The 22,738-nt window shown below is 44.0% G+C and overlaps 1 protein-coding gene across 1 annotated transcript; it reads left to right on the top strand.

Moving 5' to 3' along the window:
- Window positions 1–9,463: 9,463 nt before the first annotated feature.
- Window positions 9,464–21,919, top strand: LOC148454538 (uncharacterized). The gene is made up of 5 exons (XM_088460799.1): window positions 9,464–9,863; window positions 19,602–19,636; window positions 19,729–19,748; window positions 20,792–20,815; window positions 21,081–21,919. The coding sequence occupies exons 1-5, from the start codon at window positions 9,464–9,466 to the stop codon at window positions 21,841–21,843; spliced, it is 1,242 nt and encodes a 413-aa protein (XP_088316925.1). The 3' UTR covers window positions 21,844–21,919.
- The last annotated feature ends 819 nt before the right edge of the window (window positions 21,920–22,738 follow it).

The raw sequence follows: 22,738 nt of genomic DNA, 5'->3' as shown, positions 1-22,738 counted from the left end.
AGAGTGCCGCAGTTACTGCCATATAGTAGAGAGTGCCGTAGTACCATCCATATAATGCAGAGCATAAGTGACCCACATATAACAGAAATATGAATACACTCTTTACACACACAATATAAATACACCCCACCCAGACACACACACATACAACATTAATACACTACCATAAATAATATTAAAACACAGTATCCCCCAGAAAAGAAACTAATCCACACCCCCCATATACCAACCAGCTTAGATAACATTAAAACATTTTTCACACCACCAGTCACACTTACCTGCCCAGAAGGAGGATGTCTCTCAGCATTGGATGGACCTGGCTCCTCTGCTCTTTGCGTGACTGGTGAGCGCCTGCAGCAGCCTCGGCTCTTCCCCCCACTGGCTGTGTGCATGACGGGGTAAATGGTCGGAACCTAGTTTCCGGGTAGTGGGCGGAGCTTCGGCCGCCCATGGGTGGGCTGAGCTTAATTGGCCATGGGCGGGGCTTGTGACGGCCGGGTGCTGCATGGGCAAGGGTTTGAGGCTTCACTTGCCCATTGTTAGGACCTGATGGCAGCGTACCCCCCTTTCTCGGCTCGCTAAGCCCTGCCCCCTTACTGAAAGGGGCGTGGTCACAATGTACCGGGGCCCACCCGGGAATTACCCGAATCCCCGGCACCCCAGTCCGAGCCTGCGTTCATCTCTGAATCAGGCCCTAAGTACTAATGGATATTGTGCAAAACTAAGAAATGTACTTTCCCACAGTTCAGTAATGTATGCTTTTAGGTATAATACTAAAATATATTAGTACTATAAGCTGTTAAACTTCAAAAATGCACATTTTCCAAAAGGGTTACACAATTTTGCCCACTAGTGTATGTACTATATATATATATATATATATATATATATATATATATATATAGATACATACAAAGATGCTGCACTCCAGACGGCTTGTAAGAAACACACTAAATCACGGCATGTGTCAATCAGCAATATTTCAGTGCTATTTTATTTAGCACTTTCGTCAGACTTATAACCATATATAACAATGCTCCTACCTTAAGTAGTCTTACACCCACCACGTGAACGCAGCACGAGCCGGAAGCGGGACCGAACACCCGTCCAGCCGGCGCAGATGATGACGTCATCGAAAGAGGCATCATCAAAGTGAGACCCATCACCATGGAAACTTAACAGCGCTAAACAAATAGAGATCACCAGCACATTAGTATGTCTGTATGCGATACATACAGACAATAGACAACATACAAGGAGTTTACACAATGCTATCATGATATCTACTTATAGACAGATATTAACATATAATCGAATCCACTATATAGAACAAATAGGAAAAAAAACCAACACATTATAATCATAATATAGCTCACCTACTACATTCAAAGTTAACAGTCATGAATATTGAACATGGTCAACATTTGAAAAAAGAGAGAAATAACACATATGTATAATCAGGATCTTCAAATAAAATTACATAGACCCAATTGGTCATTCAGCCCCTTGGGAACAAGGGTACCTAGACGATGTATCCACCGGGTCTCACATTGAAGTAATTTTAAAGATCTATCCCCCCCTCGAACCAACGGGGCTACCTGATCAATCATACGATACTTCAATGAGGTTAACGGATGATGAGCCAGACAGAAGTGACGAGCCACAGATTGATCACTTCCAAAAAAACCAAAAAAACTCAATTGATTTGCCCCTGTGGACTGTCATACATAGGTAAAACTGAACGTATGTTTAAGGAACGTATGGCAGTCCACAGGTCAGCTATTAGAGCAGCTTTGTTGAGTGGCAGTAGTGATCAATCTGTGGCTCGTCACTTCTGTCTGGGGGGATAGATCTTTAAAATTACTTCAATGTGAGACCCGGTGGATACATCGTCTAGGTACCCTTGTTCCCAAGGGGCTGAATGACCAATTGGGTCTATGTAATTTTATTTGAAGATCCTGATTATACATATGTGTTATTTCTCTCTTTTTTCAAATGTTGACCATGTTCAATATTCATGACTGTTAACTTTGAATGTAGTAGGTGAGCTATATTATGATTATAATGTGTTGGTTTTTTTTCCTATTTGTTCTATATAGTGGATTCGATTATATGTTAATATCTGTCTATAAGTAGATATCATGATAGCATTGTGTAAACTCCTTGTATGTTGTCTATTGTCTGTATGTATCGCATACAGACATACTAATGTGCTGGTGATCTCTATTTGTTTAGCGCTGTTAAGTTTCCATGGTGATGGGTCTCACTTTGATGATGCCTCTTTCGATGACGTCATCATCTGCGCCGGCTGGACGGGTGTTCGGTCCCGCTTCCGGCTCGTGCTGCGTTCACGTGGTGGGTGTAAGACTACTTAAGGTAGGAGCATTGTTATATATGGTTATAAGTCTGACGAAAGTGCTGAATAAAATAGCACTGAAACGTTGCTGATTGACACATGCCGTGATTTAGTGTGTTTCTTACAAGCCGTCTGGAGTGCAGCATCTTTGTATGTATCTATCTAACTCCTGTTTATGCGGGCACCCGACGCTGAATTTGTTACACAGGGAGAGCCGGACACCATGCTGTTTTTATATATATATATATATAGATAGATATAGATATATATATATATATATGAGGAATGAATGTGCTAGTATTATATATATATATATGTATATATATATATTTATATATATATATATATATATATATAATACTAGCACATTCATTACTCTTATAATTACAGATGCACCCATTTAGTTTGTTGCCGATCGCGACACAAACGTGCCCGTGAATCGGTCTATGCGCCACGCTATGGCGCGTCCTCGATGACGAGAGTGCGTCTCCATAGGATTGAATGGAGATGCTATTGTGCATCCCTGATCGCGGGAAGGCGTCTCGCGCCACGCATGGCCATGACTCGCTGCGCAATAATGCAGCTGGGCCCATCTGTAAGTCTTCTTCATTGTAGACAATGTTAGGTTCTACAGTATGTATATAAGCAGAGGTGCCAATTAGCGGAATCGGTATGAAATCGGCCGACAAAAGCAGAGTTCCCAGCAGCGGAAGCCCGACAGCGCTGGAAATCCCGATTGTCGCCAAGGTAAGTATAAACTCACCTAACCTAACCCCCTAACCCTCCTTAGGGGTGCCTAACCCTAACCTCCCCCCCAAGTGCCTAACCCTAATCCCCCCTCTAAGTGCCTAACTCTAACTCCCCCCTTCCCTGCTGCCTAAATCTAAGTCCCCCGGGGGGGTGCCTAACCCTAAGTCTCCCCCCGGGGGTGCCTAACCCTAACCCTGCCTCCCCCTAGCCTAACCCTAACCCTCCCGGGGGGGTACCTGATCCTAAGTCCCCCCCAGGTGCCCTAAACCTAACCCTCTCCCCCCTGCGGCTGTCCGCTCGCGGCGCCCGGCATCACTTCGATTGGGATGCTGGGTACCTGTCTCCCGGCGTCGGGGAAATGACAGGCATCTAGATATAGACTCCCGGCATTTCACCCTCGCCGGGATATGACAGTCGTGAAGCCGGCTGTCGGTATTAAGGCAGCCGGTTTCCCGATTGTATACCCAATTAGCATTAGTCACCCTCCAACATAAGTTCATCATATGAGGATGCTTAGTGGCATGTAGAAGAGAGGGCTGAGAGTGAACCCCTTGTAGAGTTTTAAACTGTGTACTTACTTGTTTTAATGGAAATGTTTGTACAACTTGGTGGTTTAGCAGAGTTGTGCACACACCAGCGAATGTATAAAGAATCCAGACGACTAGCCCAGTGGAATTTCCCAGGTTGTGTGGTTTATTGTGTACTCATTGTTGCACTGGATGTCCAGAGCATGGAGAGGAGTGGGTTTAGGCAGCTCACCAGCTGGTGACTATTTCAGGTATTATGGTAATGGCGCAGGCACTGGAACAGCGTCATATGCAGGTAACAGTCTCAGGAACTAAAGAGAGGCCAGTCGTCTTTTACTGTATTGCTCATACACAGTGAACAAGTTGGGGCCGCGCATGTGTAGTTATAGTATCAGCGGCTATCTTGGTAAGGGAACTGAAGTGTCCCTTGAGGAGTCATATGTTTGGAGTCTACGCAGTAGCGCGATCCACTTCCAACAGATTTAACGATTTTTCAGCTCACTTTTTAATTTTCCAAATAATTTTTTTTAAAGCAAGTGCATCACAAATTGCAGTGCAGTGAAGAAATACATCATATTCAACATATAATCAAACTTTTAATACTGGCACTCACTGTTCCTGGATCACATTCATATTAGTTATTCATATTATTTGAACCAGAGAAAGATGGCTCTAAGAGTGTTGGCACCATGATGGACAGCTCTTCTAGTAAGAAATGCTTTTTGGGCCTGATTCAGAGATGAACACTAATGCAATTGCAGCTGCATTCCACAAATGCAGCTGCGAAAATATACTAATGCTTCCAAAGCTTAATTGAACAAAGGGACACCCACCGCTGCCTTCTCATATCCGTCCAATGTCGCACTCCTGCGTAAACATCGGTACCATCAATGTACATCAGTCACACAGAACGTAAGTCAGGTCTGACCAGTCACAAACACTGCAACTCTCCTGACACGCAGAGAGCTCTCAATTTTATATAAGCAGTAGCAGGGCCGTCTCTAGGGATGTTCGACCAGTGCGGTCGCACAGGGGCGCCACCCATAGATGGCGCACCCCTCCCCAGCATCCCGATTTCAGCGGGACAGTGCTGTTCGACACGCGGGTCGAAGTGGCCTGCGCGTGGTCAAATGGGGAGGTTGGGGACCCCACCAATGCTGCTGTGCAGTGGTGCCGGACCCCCGGAGGGGGAGTGGATGCTGCGCGCGGCAACCATTCACTGACGGGAGAGGGCTGGGGGAAGCCCAGCCAATGACGGAGTGCTGGGCTTTACCCCCAGCCTGACGTTATTTGGAGGCATACCATGCGGGCATGCCTCCAAATAACGTCACGTAGGGGGCTTGACCTATGGTAATTAGGCCACCCCCCCAAATTAGGACATGCGCGGCAAAGCCGCACACCAAAGTAAGGGCGCCTTCTCAAGAGCCGGCACAGGGTGCTCTGACCCCTGGAGCCGGACCTGGGCAGTAGTAGGTAGTATAGTCCTGTACTGAATTAGACATCATCAGTCAGGACCATCAGGAAACGGATGGTGAATATATAAGCGGGTAAAGAACATTAGTCTCTACCACTCATTAAAGTATTCCCCATAGTTATGCTTCTGTAGTCAAGCTGTGTTATCACTTATGGAAAATATTTTACTAGCCTGCACAAGGGACTGCTACATGCAGCTGTAATTTCCTCTTAAAGATCAAGGGGTCTATGCGCTAAGCCTTGGAAGGAGAAAATATGGACAGGGATAAAGTACCAACCAATCATCTCCTAACTGACAGTTTATACAAAAATGGTAATAAATAAATAATGAAATAAATAAGGCTTAGTACATAGACCCCTTTGTTTGAAAAATGACAGTTATGAGCTGAATGGTTGATAGTTTATCTCTGTCCGCTTTATCTCTCTCCAAGGCTTAGTACATATACCCTATAAAACCCCCACGTAGTGTAAACAGAAAGACCAATTATAAGTTGCAATCAAGATATCGCAGCTTGTGTTTGGTTCACCTACTCATACCTTCCATCCAGCAAATGCTGCTGTTTTTATTGGGGCTCTTGCTAGGGCAGCTTTAAAGCTAGTAAGCTATATATGTCTTATTCATCTTATAAAAGTCATACAGTTAATGATGTTGTGATTCTTATTACTCTGATGTCATACAATTTATTTACCGAAATAGTTCTTTGTGCAAATATAGACATATAAAGCATAAAAAGGACTTAATCTATTTTTATTTTACTGCATCATAAAAATGTCATCTTTACTAACTCAACACCTTTTAAAAAGATGCGTGTACTGTTTTTCAGAGTTCCTCCAGACATCTTGCACGGAAACATAAGCCTAGAAAATTCCCAATGTTTAATTCCACATTTATTGTTCAATTAGAAAGAATCCCACAGAACAACAAATGTAAAGTATATTCTATATACTGTAAAGACAAATTATCTTTGACGTGAAGGTGTAACTTACAGTGCAGTATGTTTGCGTATAATTACTTAGCAGAGTAAGTTGACAATGTATTCAAATTAAGACTACTGCTTGCATTAGTCACTTAATGCCAATCCGATTTTAAAACAACCATCAAAATACAATTATATATTACCAGTGTTGGACTGAGGCATAAAGGGCCCACCGGAAGAATGCAGTGGGGCCCACCGGGGATTTCCCCTGTCTCCTGTGGGCCAGTCCAAGCCTGTATATTACATTAACCTAAATATAAGTGAATATTGCCTTTTATTCCATTAGTAAAACATACAGCGGGTTGGTTACGGGACCCCAGCAGTCAGAATTTCGCCAGTCAGAATACTGACAGCGGCATCTAACAGTCAGAATTCCAATGCCCAAAGGTAAGTTGCCTAACCCTAACCCCTAACTCACCTTTCCCACAGCCTAACCCTGACCCTTCTCCCCCGCAGCCTAACCCACCCCCTAGTGCCTAAACCGAACCCCTAGCCCTAAACCTAACCCCTAGCCCTAAACCTAAACCTCCCCCTAAGCCTAATACTTACCGTCAGGATGCTACTGGTCGGGATTCTAGTGCTGGGATTCTGACTGTTATCAGGATTCTGGCGCCAGTATTCTGAGCACTGGCATACCGACTGCTGGGATGTCAACTACAACCCAACAATGACAGCAGATTGGATCATATTTAGGGTTGTAACTACTACAGTAAGTGGCGGGATTTAAATCCCATAATTTTTTCTCTTCCAACAAGGCTTGTGGGACATTGGACCATGGGATTGCAGACTGGGGCTGTAGTTGGCACTTAAACTACACCAAACTTGCCAACATTCTGGCTTCCTCCTCCAGGAGGAGGCAGCCAGGTCGGTACAGTGTGAAGCATAACCCAGTTTTGAGGGCAAGGGGGGGGGGGTGACTGTGCAGTTGCATCATCGCAGCTCTGTGATTACACACACTCTGCAGCAGCTGGGGTGTGGCCTAGATGACACAATTCAGAGTAAATCACGCCTTCAGCTCCCCCCAAACTGGCCACTTATATCATGAGGGAACGAACACCGGCAGGGTGGTACGATAGGGGACTGGGATTGGCCGGGAGACTTGCACACTCTTCCAGGCGGCCGGGAGCGCCACCCAATTTTTGAGAGGCTCCCAGCCATACCGGGAGAGTAGTCAAGTACAGTATGAACTACACTGTAGCTTTAAAACAAAGCTTCTTCCACCTGAATCCCTATAATCCCAGTCTACTTTAGGTGCCTATGTAGTAGGAAATGGTTAGAGGGTGTCATGTGTGGGCTATTGAGATCCTCTACTGAGGGATTGGAAGTCGAGGTCCCATGTTGGGGAAATACCCAGCGGCGAATGGCCTGGAGAGATGCCTTCCTCATCCACAAGTAACGGATGTTGGCTAGACCTGACCAAAGGTGCGGAATCTAACTTACTGGGAGGTGTTCACCAGTGACCCCACCAATCGGGATTTGGGTGTAAGCTACACCAAGCAAGCAGGTCGTGGCCCTATGGTCAGTTATCCAGCACAAGTGGGAAATGGAAGAACACAATTGCAGGGAAAGCACAGGAGAACGACACTGGGAGTCAGCACTTGGGTGACATACTAAGTACACATGCACTGTGGATCCAGATGCAGAACTGGCACAGGAGGATGACACTAGGAGATTGTACTCAGATTACATACTGAGTACACACATTGTGGCTCCAGACGCAGACCTGGCATAGGAGGATGACACTTAGAAGCTAGTACTTGGATGACTTACTGAGTACACGCACCGTGGATAGACACTAGGAATGTATCGCTAGAAGAAAGGAGCTGTGGAACTGTGCAATATCAACTATTCACTGGAAGCAATGACATTGTACAGGGAACTTCCTGTTATATGGAGCTCTGCTAAATGCCCTAAGGCAGCAGTCCATAGGAGGATAGTGTCAGCTGACAGCAACCAATGCTACCATTAGGTGCAGGGTTAATCAGGTGATGTAGACTGTCATGGCTGTGTCCATGATGGTAATCGCAGGAACCAAATTACGGAGCAACACATGGATGTCCTAGCAGACCCCAGCATAATCTTCAGCATGTCACTCGCTGCCGCACCTGGCGTCTGACAGCTCGAGAGGTCAGGGGAAGCCGGTGCTGAGGTGAGTAATGGCCAATCCTAGGCCACAACATGACAGAGGGGCTATTGTTAACTTAGACCTTTTGATTTGTTTTATAACACTTTTATTACTTTTACATAAGTTTCTGCACAGTGTCTGATCCACCTTGGCTCTGTACCATGGAGCATATGGTGTCAGGGTTTGAAAAATGTTCCTCTTATTCGGAATGTTTTTTCAAGGATTCAAAGCTGTGCAAGTTGCATAAGCGTTGTCCTCCTGCCATGGCTCCGTTAAATGTTTCAGAAAAGAAGGATGATGAGTTAGGGGAGATTGGCGTCGTCCCAAGACTTTCCTCGTGTCACGGCATGGAAAATCACATTGCTGCTGTGCAACACTCTCTGGACTGTTTGGATATAGATTCCCAAGCAGGCTGTGGATCTGTTCCAGCATTGGTGCGAAAAGGTTGTTACTTTGCCGGCTTTTTCATCATTCTCATTGAGGAGGTCTGGCAATTGCCGTATAAGAAGTTCTCCATTCGTCGCATATTCACTTCACTTTATCCATTTCCGGCGGATCATGGGCCTGATTCAGCATGGATCGCTAGTGCGATAGAGTACACAGATGGACGATTGTTGCGCATCACATGCGTGTGCTCAAGTTACCATTGCGATCACTCTGCGTTCACCAACGCAGATACAAAACCATCTCAGAATGAGTGCTGTCAGGTCAGCATTTGGGGGTGGTGACAGGGGAGTGGTCGGAGAAATGCAGACGTGCCTGTCCATTTGAATGCCGTTACTTGGGCTTGCATAAACTAGCCACTGCGACGGCATATGCAGCTTGTGTACTCACTGCGTGTGACAAGATTAGCAAGTAAGGTCAGACCTGTTGTAATTGTGCATAAGGGGCCGCTGGTAGTCGATGTTCCTGATGTTTACGCAGGATTGCAAGGTATGCTATGCTGGCTTTGGGTGTCTCTATAATAGCTTTGCGATTGGAGTCATTAGCATATTTTCACAGCAGACCTGCATGCGTAATCACAGCTGCAATCGCAATAGCGATCGGTAATGAATCAGGCCCTATGTGTTCAAGTGAGAATTGCCTCCCAAGGTTGACGTGGTGATGGCGTGTTTAGCTATACACACAGCTCTTACTGTTCAGGATTTGGCATCCTTTAAGGATTCGCTAGATAAAAAATTGTCTCAAGTCCATTTTCATGGGCTCCGTGGTTATTATATGACCTTCACTGGCATCGGCATTGGTGGTTCGATTTATGGAGACTTGGGCTGACAAACTCATCAGAGAACTTCACAGTGATTTGTCCACAGATGCCCTACTGGATCTGGTGGAACAGTTTTGCGGTGCAGCTGAATATGTGTGTGAGACCATGCAAGATGGTGCTAAGGTGGGTTCCAGGGTTTCAGCTACAGCCGTCTTGGCTCGGATGACTCTTTGGCTTCGTGCTTGGAATGCGAGTTCAGAATCGAAATACTCCCTGGAATCCCTTCCGTTTAGTGGGGTCATTCTCTTTGGGACTGAACTGGATACTCTTATCGCCCAGGCTACAGGTGGGAAATGCACTTTTTTCAGGTGGCTGGCCCTAAACACTAAACAGCGGGGTCCACATCTCTTAGCTTTTCGCTCCTCCTTTCGGGGTGGACCACCCACTAGAGGTGAGTCTGCTAGAGGCCGCTTCTTCTCAGACTTCTGGTCCCAACCGACACTCAGGGCCAAGGCTCAGGACAATTATAGCGCCTGATGGGGTATCTCTCCACACCCAGTCTGTTTGCCATTCGGAGGGTGGTTGCTCCAGTTCAGAGACATTTGGGTGGAGTCATCTTCAGATGCCTGGGTGGGCATCATTTCCAGCGATTACATCATTGACCTCAGGGGTCCACCGGCAGAGCATTTTTTTGCCACTCTTCCCCAGGATTCAGATAAGAGGGTGGCATTAGACCAGGCTATCAATTCCCTCCTCTCAGAGGGCGTCATTACTCCAGTTCTGTCACTGGAATGGAAATTGGGATTGTACTCATCTTGAATCTTCATGCTTTGAACATCAGATTGTTGGTGGATCATTTTCAAATGGAATCTCTCTGATCGGTGATCCATGGCATAGAGGCCAACAAATTTTTGGCCCCACTGGACATCAGGGACGTGTATCTTCACATTCTAATATGGGCAGGTCATCATTCTCTCCTTCTTTTTACAGTCAGATCCGATCACTATCAATTCCAAACCCTACCATTTGGTATAGCCATGGCTCTGACAACTTTTCCAATCAACTTGCTCGAGCTCCGAGCCATCTTTCTGGCTCTCTCAGGAGCACAGTCTGTCCTGGCAGGCCAGCCGGTTTGGATTCAGTCGGAAAACACCGGTGGCATACAGATATGTTCTCTTGTATATTTGCCACTCACCCTGTAAACGTGTGCATGCATCATGCTATGCGATTTGCCGCAGCTGTGTGTGCCATGGTATGCCATGCTGCACATTGCGTTTGCACCATGGCAGTGCATGTATGCATCCGCGGGCACATGATTCACGCTATACATGGTGTAATTTGCTGCATAAGCAGCAAAGATGCAACTGGACATATCTGTATGTCAGTTGTCAGGGAGGAACAAAGAGCACAACAGCAGTGGCAGAGGAAGCCTGAATCCTTTCCTGGGCAGATGCTTTTGTAGTGGACAATTGGGAAGCGGACTTCCTCAAAAGAACCAAGTTTCTCCCAAGAGAGTGGTCTCTCCATCCGGACATCTTCCAACAGTTGGTTCAGAAGTGGGGCCTTCCGCAGGTTGATCTTATGGCCTCTTGACACAACTTCAAGGTACCCCAGTTTTCTGCGAGATTCAGAGACCCACTGGCTTACACAGTGGATGCCAAGACTGTTCCATGGGATTTTCATTTGTTGTATATGTTTTCTCCGATCCTATTGTTGCCTCAGGTATTCAAGTGCATCAAGTATTAATGGGTAACAGTAACCCTAGTGGCTCTAGACTCACTGTTCATGGTACGCTGACATACTCAAGATGTTGGTAGGTCCTGGGTGGCATCTTCTACTGTGACCAGATCTGCTGCAACAAGGTCCGTTTCTATATGAGGACCTTCTTCCGTTGGCTTAATGGCCTAACTTTTAAGACCAAGCTTTTGAGGGCTAAAGGTTTTTCTCGCTCAGTAGTCCATACTATGTTGCAGGCTCGGAAACAGGTTTCATTCCACAATTAGGGTGCAAAAAATTTATTACATCTTGTGGTGTGAACATAGAATGGTCCATACCTCCAAGTTTCGTATCTCTCATTTCTTGGCTTTCCTTCAAGGGGGTTGGGAGAACAGTTTAAAGCTTTGTTCTTTGAAAGTACAAATTTCAGCCCTGTCAATTTTTTCCAGCGGCATTTAGCCCTTCTTCCAAAGATTATAACCTTTTTACAGGGCATGGTGTGTATTCAACCACCGTTTCATCTGCCAGTAGCACTGTGGGATCTTAGTCTGACCCTGTTGGCTCTCTACATGCTTCCAAATTGGGGGCTTTGGCTTGCAAGCCGCCTTTTCTCGTATTCCATGACGATAGAGCTATTCTTTGTACAGTTCCTAAATTCCAGCTGATAGGTGCTTCGGCTTTCCACCTAAACCAGGAATCATCTTTCTGGTTTTTTCTTCTTCAGCAACTTCCTGAGACCGGGATGATCTTAAGGTGCATACATACATACGACATCGTAATCGTACCATCGCTTCTGATCTCCTGTAGTGCCTACACTGAATGATCAGTTGTTCAGTGCAGGCACACTCCATCATTCCTGAACATGACCAATCTGTTGTTGTCGGCAGATTGGCCTGCATGTTCAGGCGATGGACAATGTTGGAAACGACCAGCGGGAGTGCGCATTGCTGGTCGTTTCTGACATTATAGTGCATGATTTCTGCACGATTACTGAGCGATTGCACGATCACAATGTCATAATCATGCAATTGCTCAGTAATATCGCCAAGTGTGTGCGCACCATAACTCTGCTCGATGTAGTCCAAGCTCAGCAGATTAACTTGGACAAGACTTCTTATGTACACTGCACAGGCTCTGGACCTCATACAGAGGCGCTCGCAAAATGCAAGCACTCGCTCTGAATGAGGGCGGTCGCTTCCATTTTCTGAGCCGGCCTCCTGGCCGCTCCATAGGCTGTGGGTTACCACCCACAGCTTTAATGAGCGGCCAAGATGATGGTCGCGATGGTCAAGACCATCGCGACTATCGGGGCTTGCGACGAGACCCTTGTGGTAGGGTCTCGTCTGTCGTGAGCCCCAGAGAGCTTCCGGCTCTAATAGAGCCAGAATAGAGAACAGAGTCGCCCCCTCCCCTGTTCCGGTGCCTATGAGGTGGAGACATACAAATGGCCACATTTTTCAGTTTTGACTTGCATATGCTGAATGCCTCAGGGCACTCTGTCAGTCCAGCACAGGTGACTTAAATAGTACATCAGTTAGTTTGATTTAACCATCTGTGCTAAAGCATGGATATTGTTAAAACCTAGAATGTAAAGTGCTTTGAGGACCGAGTTTGGGAAACCCTTATGTAGAGTCATAGTTCCAGCTACCATGCAGATATTTCAATTTTAGTAGAGATCATCAGAATGCAATATGGATTTTGGATTCACCTTTGACAGGTTGCAGAGTGCGTATGGGTGATGGTTGGGTAAAAAGTGGATGGCAACTTTCTGCTGCTATATATGAGTGTATACAGTACCATGGCTTTTATGGATGCTAAAATAATTGCCAGGATTATAAATAGCTCTCAAACAAATTGTATGACAGACATGGGAACAAAAATGTCTATTCTGAAAATACATTATTTAAAATAGACTTATTAGTAATGTCCTTCAAAATAGCATGTCAATGTACATATCCAGGAATAATATATTTAGCAAGGAAATATAAAACAAATATAGTTGGAAATAATTTATACAGTGCATGAGTTTATCTACTGAACTCTGGGCCTGATTCAGAGCCGGTCACATAGCTGTGGGTGACCACCCACAGCTATAGCGAGCGGTCAGGAAGATGGTCACGATGGTCAAGACCATCGCGACCATCGGGCTTGCGACGAGACCCTTGTGGTAGGGTCTCGTTTCCGCAAGCCCCAGAGAGCTTTCAGCTCAAACAGAGCCGAAAGCTCTCCCACTGACATCACTTGTGATGTCAGTGGGGCCGCCCCCAGATGGTAGGCATTCTCATGGGAATGCCTCCGTCTGGGCAGCCACCCCCCCGGCCCGCCCACCAAAGGGGGCGTGCTGTCACTCAACATCGACAGCACGCCCCCTTTGGTGCGAGACCCGGAGCGACGGCTTGCCCGTTGCTATCCGGGTCTCGTGCATGCGCACGACAGAGCCGGCTCCGTCGTGCGCATGCACTCTAGGTCACCATCGACCCGGTTGCGAGTGCTCAGTGCTTGTGACCGGGTCTGAATCAGGCCTTCTGATCTCATGACGTTTGTGAGAAGTGAATTCCTATATCTGGCTCTGCAATGCTATTAAAATGTTATGTTACTTTATTGCATTAACCCTCCCACAAATTTGACATAATCATAGTAATTATTGCAGAGTTGAAATGACTGTTATTAACCAGCAGTTTATCTTAAATGTTTCATTTCCGTCTTTGCTGAGCAATTATTTTTTATGAATTTCATACAATCACACTAGATGATATTTATATCAGTGAACACTTATAGGACACACCTATGCTGGACTGGATTCCATACTCTTAGATACATGACACAACACCTATTCTGTCAGTATAAATAAGGCGCAATGGTCATTCAAACCTCAGAGTCTACTGCTGCTACTTCTGCAAGGTACTGTATGTAACTTCTTCCATCACTAGATGCTTTCTGCTTTGTATCGGAGGCTTAAGGCGCACATCCACTAGGCGATATTAATGAGCGATTGAACAATAATGATATCGTTATCGTTCAATTGCTCATTAATCGTGCACTAAAATGTCGGTAACGACCAGCGATGCACTCCCGCTGGTCGTTTCTGACATCTATCATCGTCTGAACATGCCGGTCAATCTGCCGATAAGACAGAATGGCCATGTTCAGGGATGAGGGAGGGTGCCTGCACTGAACAACTGATCGTTCAGTATAGACACTGCACAGTTTAATGAACGACTGAAAGATAACTACATCGTTATCGTTCAGTCCTTCGGCAGTCGCCTAGTGGATGTGCTCTTTTAGTCTGCTGACAGTGTTTTTAGCCATGTTCACAAGGTTAGGCTGCAGATTGGATTGCTTTTCAAATTGCATTATTCACTTTTTTTTGCTATGGAAGGCTGTTCTGTAATTCTAAGATTCAATGAATGATTGTACTATTTTGAATTCTGTTTAATAATTACATGAAACATTACCATTACTTGTATTTTATGAATTGGATTAATGGGATTAATGAGATTTACATTTTTGTTCATCACAACAAGTATCAATATGACGGTACTATTAATACTGGGATACAAATGTGAGGCAATTAATATATATAGTCAGTGTTGGACTGGAGCATGAAGAACACTGTTACTTAGGATGCAGTGTTAGGAACCCATGAGTGAGGGGTGCAGCCAGCCACCATAGAGGCTAAGGAGTGCATGGTTTGGTCCCCTTTATAAACATTAATTTAAATATATATATATATATATATATATATATATTTAGTTAGATAATAAATACTGATAGTGCATGAATGATAATGTACCAGACTGTGATGATTGCAATGCACTCTAGTGAATAAATTGTAGTCTTAGGAATACAGAATAATGTAACATATGTATAATAATTAAGCACACAAAAGTAATCCTGTCTATACTGTATATACCACAATAATGTACTGTACATGACATAGGGGTCCCCAGTACTAACTGTCCAGTTTCTAAATCTTAATGAGAACCGTATCAGGACTATTAAAGAGTAAATACATGTCACTGTAAAAATAAAAAATAAAAACTAAGCTATTACCACTGTGATGACTTAATTGTAGGTTACTGAATGAAAGCAGATCTACAATGCCATTCCTCACTAGCAGGAACTGTGTTTGTTATGTTAAGGGGCCCAGCCAATAAGAGGAGGGGACAGGGTTGTGTTTTGACTGGCCACTGTGATTGGCAGGAGTGCAAACCTTGGTGTTGTTTCTATAGAAGAGCAGCAATGCACAGTCTTGACCCCCTAATGGAGAAAGCGGGGCCCTGGGGATTTCCCCTGTCCCCCTGTTGGCCTGTATATAGTGCTTTTTAATGAGCAAAGGCTGCCGTATTCACAAAAACTGCTGTAGGTTCTAGGGCCAGGTAAGTTTCTCCCAGGCCTATTAAGTAGCTGGAATGGACTATAGTCTGATGATACAAGTTCCAGGGAGTAGTGGTATAAATTACCAGCAATGACACAAGAGGTTCCTGTTTTCAGATAAAAGAGGTCACAGTATTCAGTACCCTTTACCATCACCACCATTTTGATAAACAAAATATCAGTTTCTCAATCAAAAACTTCACCCTGCTAATAGAGCGGTTCCTAACTGCAAACAATGACAGTCACAATATACTGTATGATCACATTTGAAAGCATTTTTTTACTTTAGGAGTGTTATCTCATGGGGAATTCAGGGGGTATTGGGTAAAAAAGGGAGCCTAATTGAATAACGGCTACCTCCCGTTTTCACCTGTGAAAAATTATCGGGTGTAATTAAGTATATGATAAAATATGGTCTCATGTGCTGATATTTTGTCATGTATGTTATTATAATAGTGTACTATATGGCTATATATTGTTTTATATTTTTCTTATTACTTGAACCTGTTTTATTTATAGAGCTATAAAAGATGTTACAAACATATAAAAGTATACAAAATGTAAACCCTCCCCGAGTGTGACATTCACATGTATTGTCAGGGATGAAAAACAATTTTGCAAGTAAGAAATTATTACTGAATTATTTTGCATAAACAGAGCTCAAGCTAATAAAATTGGAGAATGGTAGCTTGTAAATTCTAATTAGCACACACTGACAAGGAGCGGACTACATCTAAGCTGATATTAATGATGACATAAATGAAGCATAAATTATTAGAAAAAGTATATAATGACAGCAGAAGCCAGACGCCCAGTTAATTAGTAGAGGATTCTGTTGTGTCAGATGTACTGTTCTTGACTTTGTATAGCTGGATTTAGATCAATTTCAAGATATATAATTAGGCCAATTATAACATAAGACATCATAAAAACAGTCTAAGGAAAGTTCTTTGAACCTAATTTTAACAGTGTCGTTGCCAAATCAGGAAGAGGAGATCTTAAAAGAGGAAAGGCTAAAGTCAAGTTAAACTGTAATACAACACACATACACACATACACATGCACACAGACTCGCTGCAGGTATGATGTTAATTTTGATGTATACTCGATAATCGATAGTGCATGTGGGTGGACACCAGGACTGTAACATGGCGAAAATGCACTGGGACCAAGGAGAAGTTGAATGCCCCTAGAGTAGGGGTATCAAAGTCGTGGCATCCAGCTGCTGTAGGACTACATATTCCAGCATGCACTGCCACAGGTTTAAAATGCCCTAATAGCAAAATTGTAGTAGTGCATCCTGGTATGTGTAGTTTCACTGCAGCTGGATGGCCTGAGTTTGACACCACTGCCCTAGAGCATCCTAAGGATGCTCCTGGCTGCTCCCTGTCTGGACCAGGGAGTAGCAGAGCTTCCTAAGAAGCAGAGCGTGCAGGAGGTCCTATTATGCCTTGCCGCTGGGTCCAGGGAACAGCTGAGCACTTGAAGCGTCCTAAGGATGCAGAGACCCTGTATGCCAAATACAGGTGACATGGGGCAGTGATGGTGTCGACACGTAGTCCCTGCACCCTGGGTAGCGGCACAGCTCACCCTCCTCTAATTATGGCCCAGGTATACACAAGAGATATAAGAGGAATGAGAGGAGGGTGACAGAGAACGCGGATAATCAAAACCAACATTTTTTTTTAAGTTACTGCCGATCTTACGCTGGTACTTTGCAGTGTTTTCTGAGCATGTGTACTACTAACATTGCTTATAGGTGCAAAACTAGCACTAAACCAAGCTAATTGCCTGTTGGTTGGTTATAAATCTAAATGGAATATTAATAAGGGGCCTATTCATGATGTTAATTATCAGGGTCCGATGTGAAATCAGCTGCCCCCGCGAGCAGCTTCACTGCTCCTTTTCATCACTGTCGGAACAGTGACGGTGGTGCACATGCGTGACCTACAGGTCACGCATGCGCACAAGAGCCCCGGCGTCTGGCGTCCGGCACTGAACAGGGGTGGAGGGATCTAAAAGGATCCCTTCTCACAACCCGGACCCTCTTCCCATAGGGAAGAGCGGGTAGCGATATACAAATGGGGGCATTCGCCATCTGAAGATGGCGAATGCTCCCGCAGTCAAGCACCGAAAATATAATATTTTCGGAGCTTGATGAATTCTGTCCCCATACTAGTGTATGGGGACAGTGGGCCATTCCGCAAACAGAAGGTAAGTAGGAGATATCTGTGATACTAGTGTATGGGGACAGCGGGCCATTCCGCAAACAGAAGGTAAGTAGGAGATATCTGAGATACTAGTGTATGGGGACAGCGGGCCATTCCACCAGAGGGAGGTAAGTAGGAGATATCTGTGATATCTCCTGCTTCACCTTCTTAATAAATGGCCCGAATACTTAGTTTTCACAATTGCAGGTGAAAATGTGCTTTTTCCCCTGCTTTTGTGAAAATTAAGTGATGATGAATACGTCCCTAAATGAGCTCTTCTGACTTTAAAACGCAAAATAAATAAATGTTTTCTCTGGGAAAACTGGATTATATATATTTTAGTCAAATAAAGAGTGTTACTACGTCATCTAGAGGGTAAAGTATCTTTGAGTTGAAAATAAATAACAAATAAAGTATTAAAGATTTTACCTCAAGAACCCTACAATAATTATTTACATAGTAAACTTTTCAAGGTACCATCCTTTTATATTGTAATTTCTTGATTAAAGTAGATAACTGCACACGGTATGCAACTAAACTTACTAGAACAGTATATAAATGAATATTAATAAATAATAGTTCATAAATAAGAATAAAATCATTTTGAACAACCATCAGCTGAGCCGACATTGTACTGATCTGATATTTCAATTCAAGATCTCTATGATATGGTGCCAATGTTTCCTGTAGCGCTGTACAAAGCATGGAGCGTGTACAAAGGTTCATGACAAAGGGCTCTATTTACTACAATCCGCATATTGAATGCTGATTGTAGTGTGATATTACCGAGTGAATTCGCATTGCGAATTCAGGCAATATCACAGGGATTTACTATAAATCCCTTGCAGGGACAGAGCTTGTGATAAAGCTCTGTCCCTGCGGATCCCATCCGCACTCTAGTCGTGGTATTTTTGGAAAAAATACCGCGACTAAGACCCCGCGCATGCGCTGACCCACCGTCGCTGCTACCCCCACCGACGCTAAGCCCCACCCCCTGCGATCGCAAACCCCCGCAACCCCCCCTCCCTTCATTACACTTACCTGCATCCTCCTGGCCTCCGGTGATCTTCTCCGGGCTTCCCGATCAGGTGATCTCCCATACTGCACTGGGACCCGATCACCTGATGACCGGGCCGCAGTGCACTATGGGAGACCAGCTGACCGGAGAGGAGCCATCACCGGAAGCCCGATCATCGGTCCCTGGATTCAGGTAAGTAAAAAAAACATGTTTCACTTTTTTTTTCTTTTTTTACAGCAATCAGCTTGCGGTCTGTTTAGACCACATAGCTGATTACTGGTACCGGCTCCCGCCTCTGCTCTCCCCGTTAGAGCAGAGTGGGAGCCCGGTAACCGGGGGAGACCCTGGATAACGCCACCTCCAGGTGGCGTTATTATCACAGGGCTTCCCCCGGTATTTTTTTACAATTTATTTTTAGTAACTCTGGTCGGATCACATTTCCCATTACAATTATGGGAAATGTGATCTGCTTTACTAAAAATAAGTGATACTTAGGGGTTAGAGTAGAATTTTACTAATTCTTCTCCAATTGCCCTGTAATAACTATAGGTGATACTAAAATAATGTGAAAAGGGTGTGAAAACACCCCTTTTCACTTTATTTTAGTAAAAATAATGTTAATAAATAGAGCCCAAAGTATTGTAAGACATGAGGACATAAAAACTTTTCATGTCTAAAAGGTATTACTGATATGTATAATCCCATAGGAAATGTCTATGTTTAATTCTGATATATTAGATCGTAGTTTCCACTGAAAAGAAAAAAAAAATAACTTGGCTATTACCTAACATCTGACTCCTGATACATTCTAATTTTAATATGAATAATATGATTTATTCACAGGTTTTGCTTTACTAGTCCTTTTCAGGCACCAATAAACCCCACCCGCAGCCATGGAAGGAGGTAGGATCATTGGATTAATAACTAGACACAAATCATTGTGTGTCAGGTATTTCCATCAAACTTTCCTAACACATATCCTTTTTTACTTTTAGCACCAAACCCCTCTAAGAAGGTAAGATAGTAAAGTTATATGACACACACATGGTGGGATGCATTCATTGATCAACTTTAAATATGGTAAATGAGATGTAATGCTGGGCATCCACATATACATATACAATTATCTGTCACATATCTGTCCAATCTGACAGGTTGGAATGAAAACCTGGTAATGTATGGGAGCAAATGACAACCGACCATATGTTCCCAAACACTGGAAAATAGCCAATAATGGTTGTTCAAACAAATTGGTTAAAACACACAAATGTAACTAATTTGAACAATTTTTTTTGTCCTTTATTCAGTGTTTAAACACTTTAAAACCATATGATTGACTGTCATTTGCTCCCATACATTACCAGGTTTTCATACCAACCAGCCAGATTGGACAGATATCTGACAGAAAATTGTATAGTGGATGCCAAGCTTAAGATGTATTAAGTTAGGTACATTATTTATAATCATGCATTAAGGGAGAGATAACAAAGGGTAAATAAAATTGTTTCAGGTCAGCTTTTCTCGCTCATCTACCCTACTCTTTCAAACGCATCCATTTTGCCTAACTAATAGGCAGTGATTTGGGCTTGCCCCAAGCGGAAAGTTGCAGCTAATAATCTCTGTAAGATCACTGAAGTTACACCCGTCAATATTTGTGAGATACTCTATATAACATGCTGTTGTACCATACTGGGTATGCCTAGCGGAAGAAGAGGTTCACTGGATATTTGTTGGATCCTGCCAGGGCCGTAACTAGGGTAGTGCGACCTGTGCCATGGCACAGGGCCTCGCAGAGCAGGAGGCGCTGTTTGTGCCTATCAATTTTCCTGTTTATTATCATTCTCAGTTAAAGCTTCCTCTTTTATCCCCAGCATCTCCTGGCTTCCCCTGTCTCTTCCCTGGCCCTTCCCCATGAAGCCATGGCTCTTTTTCAGGTGCACTGTCTTAAGTCCCTATTTAAAAATGGAGGTGGGGAGGCACCAATGCTCTCTCTGGCACATCGTCAAACCAATGCAATCCCTAACTTGAATTTTGTTTTTTGTTTTTGTTTTTTTATAGCCTTCTGGAAATATACAAAATGAGGTAAGTTTCTTATGTGACATATGAGAAGAAAAATGGAAATGCTATACTATTGCAATAGGAGGCATATTACTAATTGTGTTTGTATATAGGAGTATTGTAGTGTCTCTTGGCTGTCAGCTCATATTACAGTACATAGGGATTAGCAAATGGTGAAATACGTTTGTCAGTTATGGTGTTAACTTTGGGTCCACAATCAAATATATGTTATACATTATTATTGTATTTGTATTTTTATATTGTTGTTAATTTCAATGTATTTTTACAGACTGCATTGGATGATGGGAGACAAGGCAAGGATCAAAGCCAGAGCCGTGGACAACAAAGTCAGAGCAGTGGCCAGCAGAACCAAAGCTCTGGACAACAGAGTCAGAGCAGTGGCCAGCAGAGCCAAAACTCTGGAAAACAGAGTCAGGGAAGTGGCCAACAGAGTCAGGGAAGTGGCCAGCAAAGCCAAAGCTCTGGCCAACAGAGTCAGAGCAGTGGACAACAGAGTCAGGGAAGTGGCCAGCAAAGCCAAAGCTCTGGCCAACAGAGTCAGAGCAGTGGAAAACAGAGTCACGGAAGTGGACAAGGTAGCGGATATCAGCAGGGACAGGGTAATAATCAATCCAGTGGGCAACAAAGCAGTGGAAACCAGCAACAAGGCCGAGGGCAGCAGGGCAGTGGATCTCAACAAGGGCAGGATCAAAGCAGTGGACAGCAGGGAAGTGGATCTCAGAAACAAGGCCAGGACCAAGGTACTGGACAGCAGGGTAGTGGATGCCAACAAGGGCAGAGTCAAGGCAGCGATCAACAGGGTGGTGGATACCAGAAACCAGGACAGGGTCAAGGAAGTGACCAACAAAGCCAAGGCAGTAGCTGTGGCCAAGACAGCCAGAGTTCAGGTCAACAGGGTCAGAGCAGAGGGCAGCAAGGTCGTGGAAGTCAACAAGGGGGGCAGAGTCAGGAAAAAGGTCAAGGGCGTAGTGGACAGGATTCTTCTTATAACTTTCGACAAGGAAAAGATAAGCAATAGACCAATCGAATAACAGTGAAACCTCTGTGTTTTCATGATGACGCATTCTGTACTGTATAACCTCTCTGTGTCTCTGTGTAGAACTAGTTACAAGCATATAAATAAAACATATTCTGTTTCTTGCAATTGCAGATTTTCATACTTGTGTATGTTTCTAATGATATCACTCTGGTTCTGTGACCTTAGAAAGTAATCAAATGGAAATTAGTACATCCACCTAATGTAGGTTTTTTAAAGTAATTAGACATATTACAACATTTTTGCAAATAAATCTAAAAAAGTAATTTAGGAGTGATGTTCCACATCCACCAGTTAATGCAGATGCTCTCAACCGTTCAATAAATACTCCTTTATTAAATAATCAAAGAAAGTTATATCTACATACTGTAATTGAACTTGAAGTTAAATAAAGTTAACATCAGAAAATTGGAACGATCTCTATTTAACATAATACACACAATTATAACTCCATATCAGGAATGTTACCCTTTTCAAGTGCTTTCAATCCAAAAATTGTATACGCTGGTACTCTTGCGTAACAATTATACACACCTCCATAGGTTACCAAAGTAAATAATTTGATTTGGTCCTGGACCACCAACTCAAGCACCCCCGGGTGCCACAGCACCCAGTTTGGGAACTACTGGATTAGTAACTTTAGGATAAAAAAGGGGATATACTTGGACTGTGGGGCAGGGTTATTGTTTTAACCACACTTGCTGACTTTTTAAGTCTCCTCTCTGGGAGAAGCCCGTAGAGGAGATGTAGCTGGCTACTTCGGGAAGCGGGGCCGGGCTCCTATGTCATTAGGCCCTGCCCCTGTCACGACCCACCCCATAGAGAGCCGCGGTTCCCAGAAATTATCTCCACATCCTGCCCACTTCACTAGAAAGTGCGGGAGATCCGGA

The sequence above is a fragment of the Taudactylus pleione genome, unplaced genomic scaffold (genome assembly GCF_031769625.1).
Source record: "Taudactylus pleione unplaced genomic scaffold, aTauple2 ptg000985l, whole genome shotgun sequence".
Classification (NCBI taxonomy): domain Eukaryota; kingdom Metazoa; phylum Chordata; class Amphibia; order Anura; family Myobatrachidae; genus Taudactylus; species Taudactylus pleione.
This window is presented reverse-complemented; position numbering and strand designations above follow the sequence as displayed.

Excerpts from the sequence above, each read along its gene's own strand:
- LOC148454538 (XM_088460799.1), top strand. The coding sequence starts at position 9,464 with ATGGAGACTTGGGCTGACAAACTCATCAGAGAACTTCACAGTGATTTG. Across the intron at positions 9,864-19,601 it reads GGGTGGACCACCCACTAGAG|GCACCAATAAACCCCACCCG; the intron begins GTGAGTCTGCTA and ends AGTCCTTTTCAG. Across the intron at positions 19,749-20,791 it reads CACCAAACCCCTCTAAGAAG|CCTTCTGGAAATATACAAAA; the intron begins GTAAGATAGTAA and ends GTTTTTTTATAG.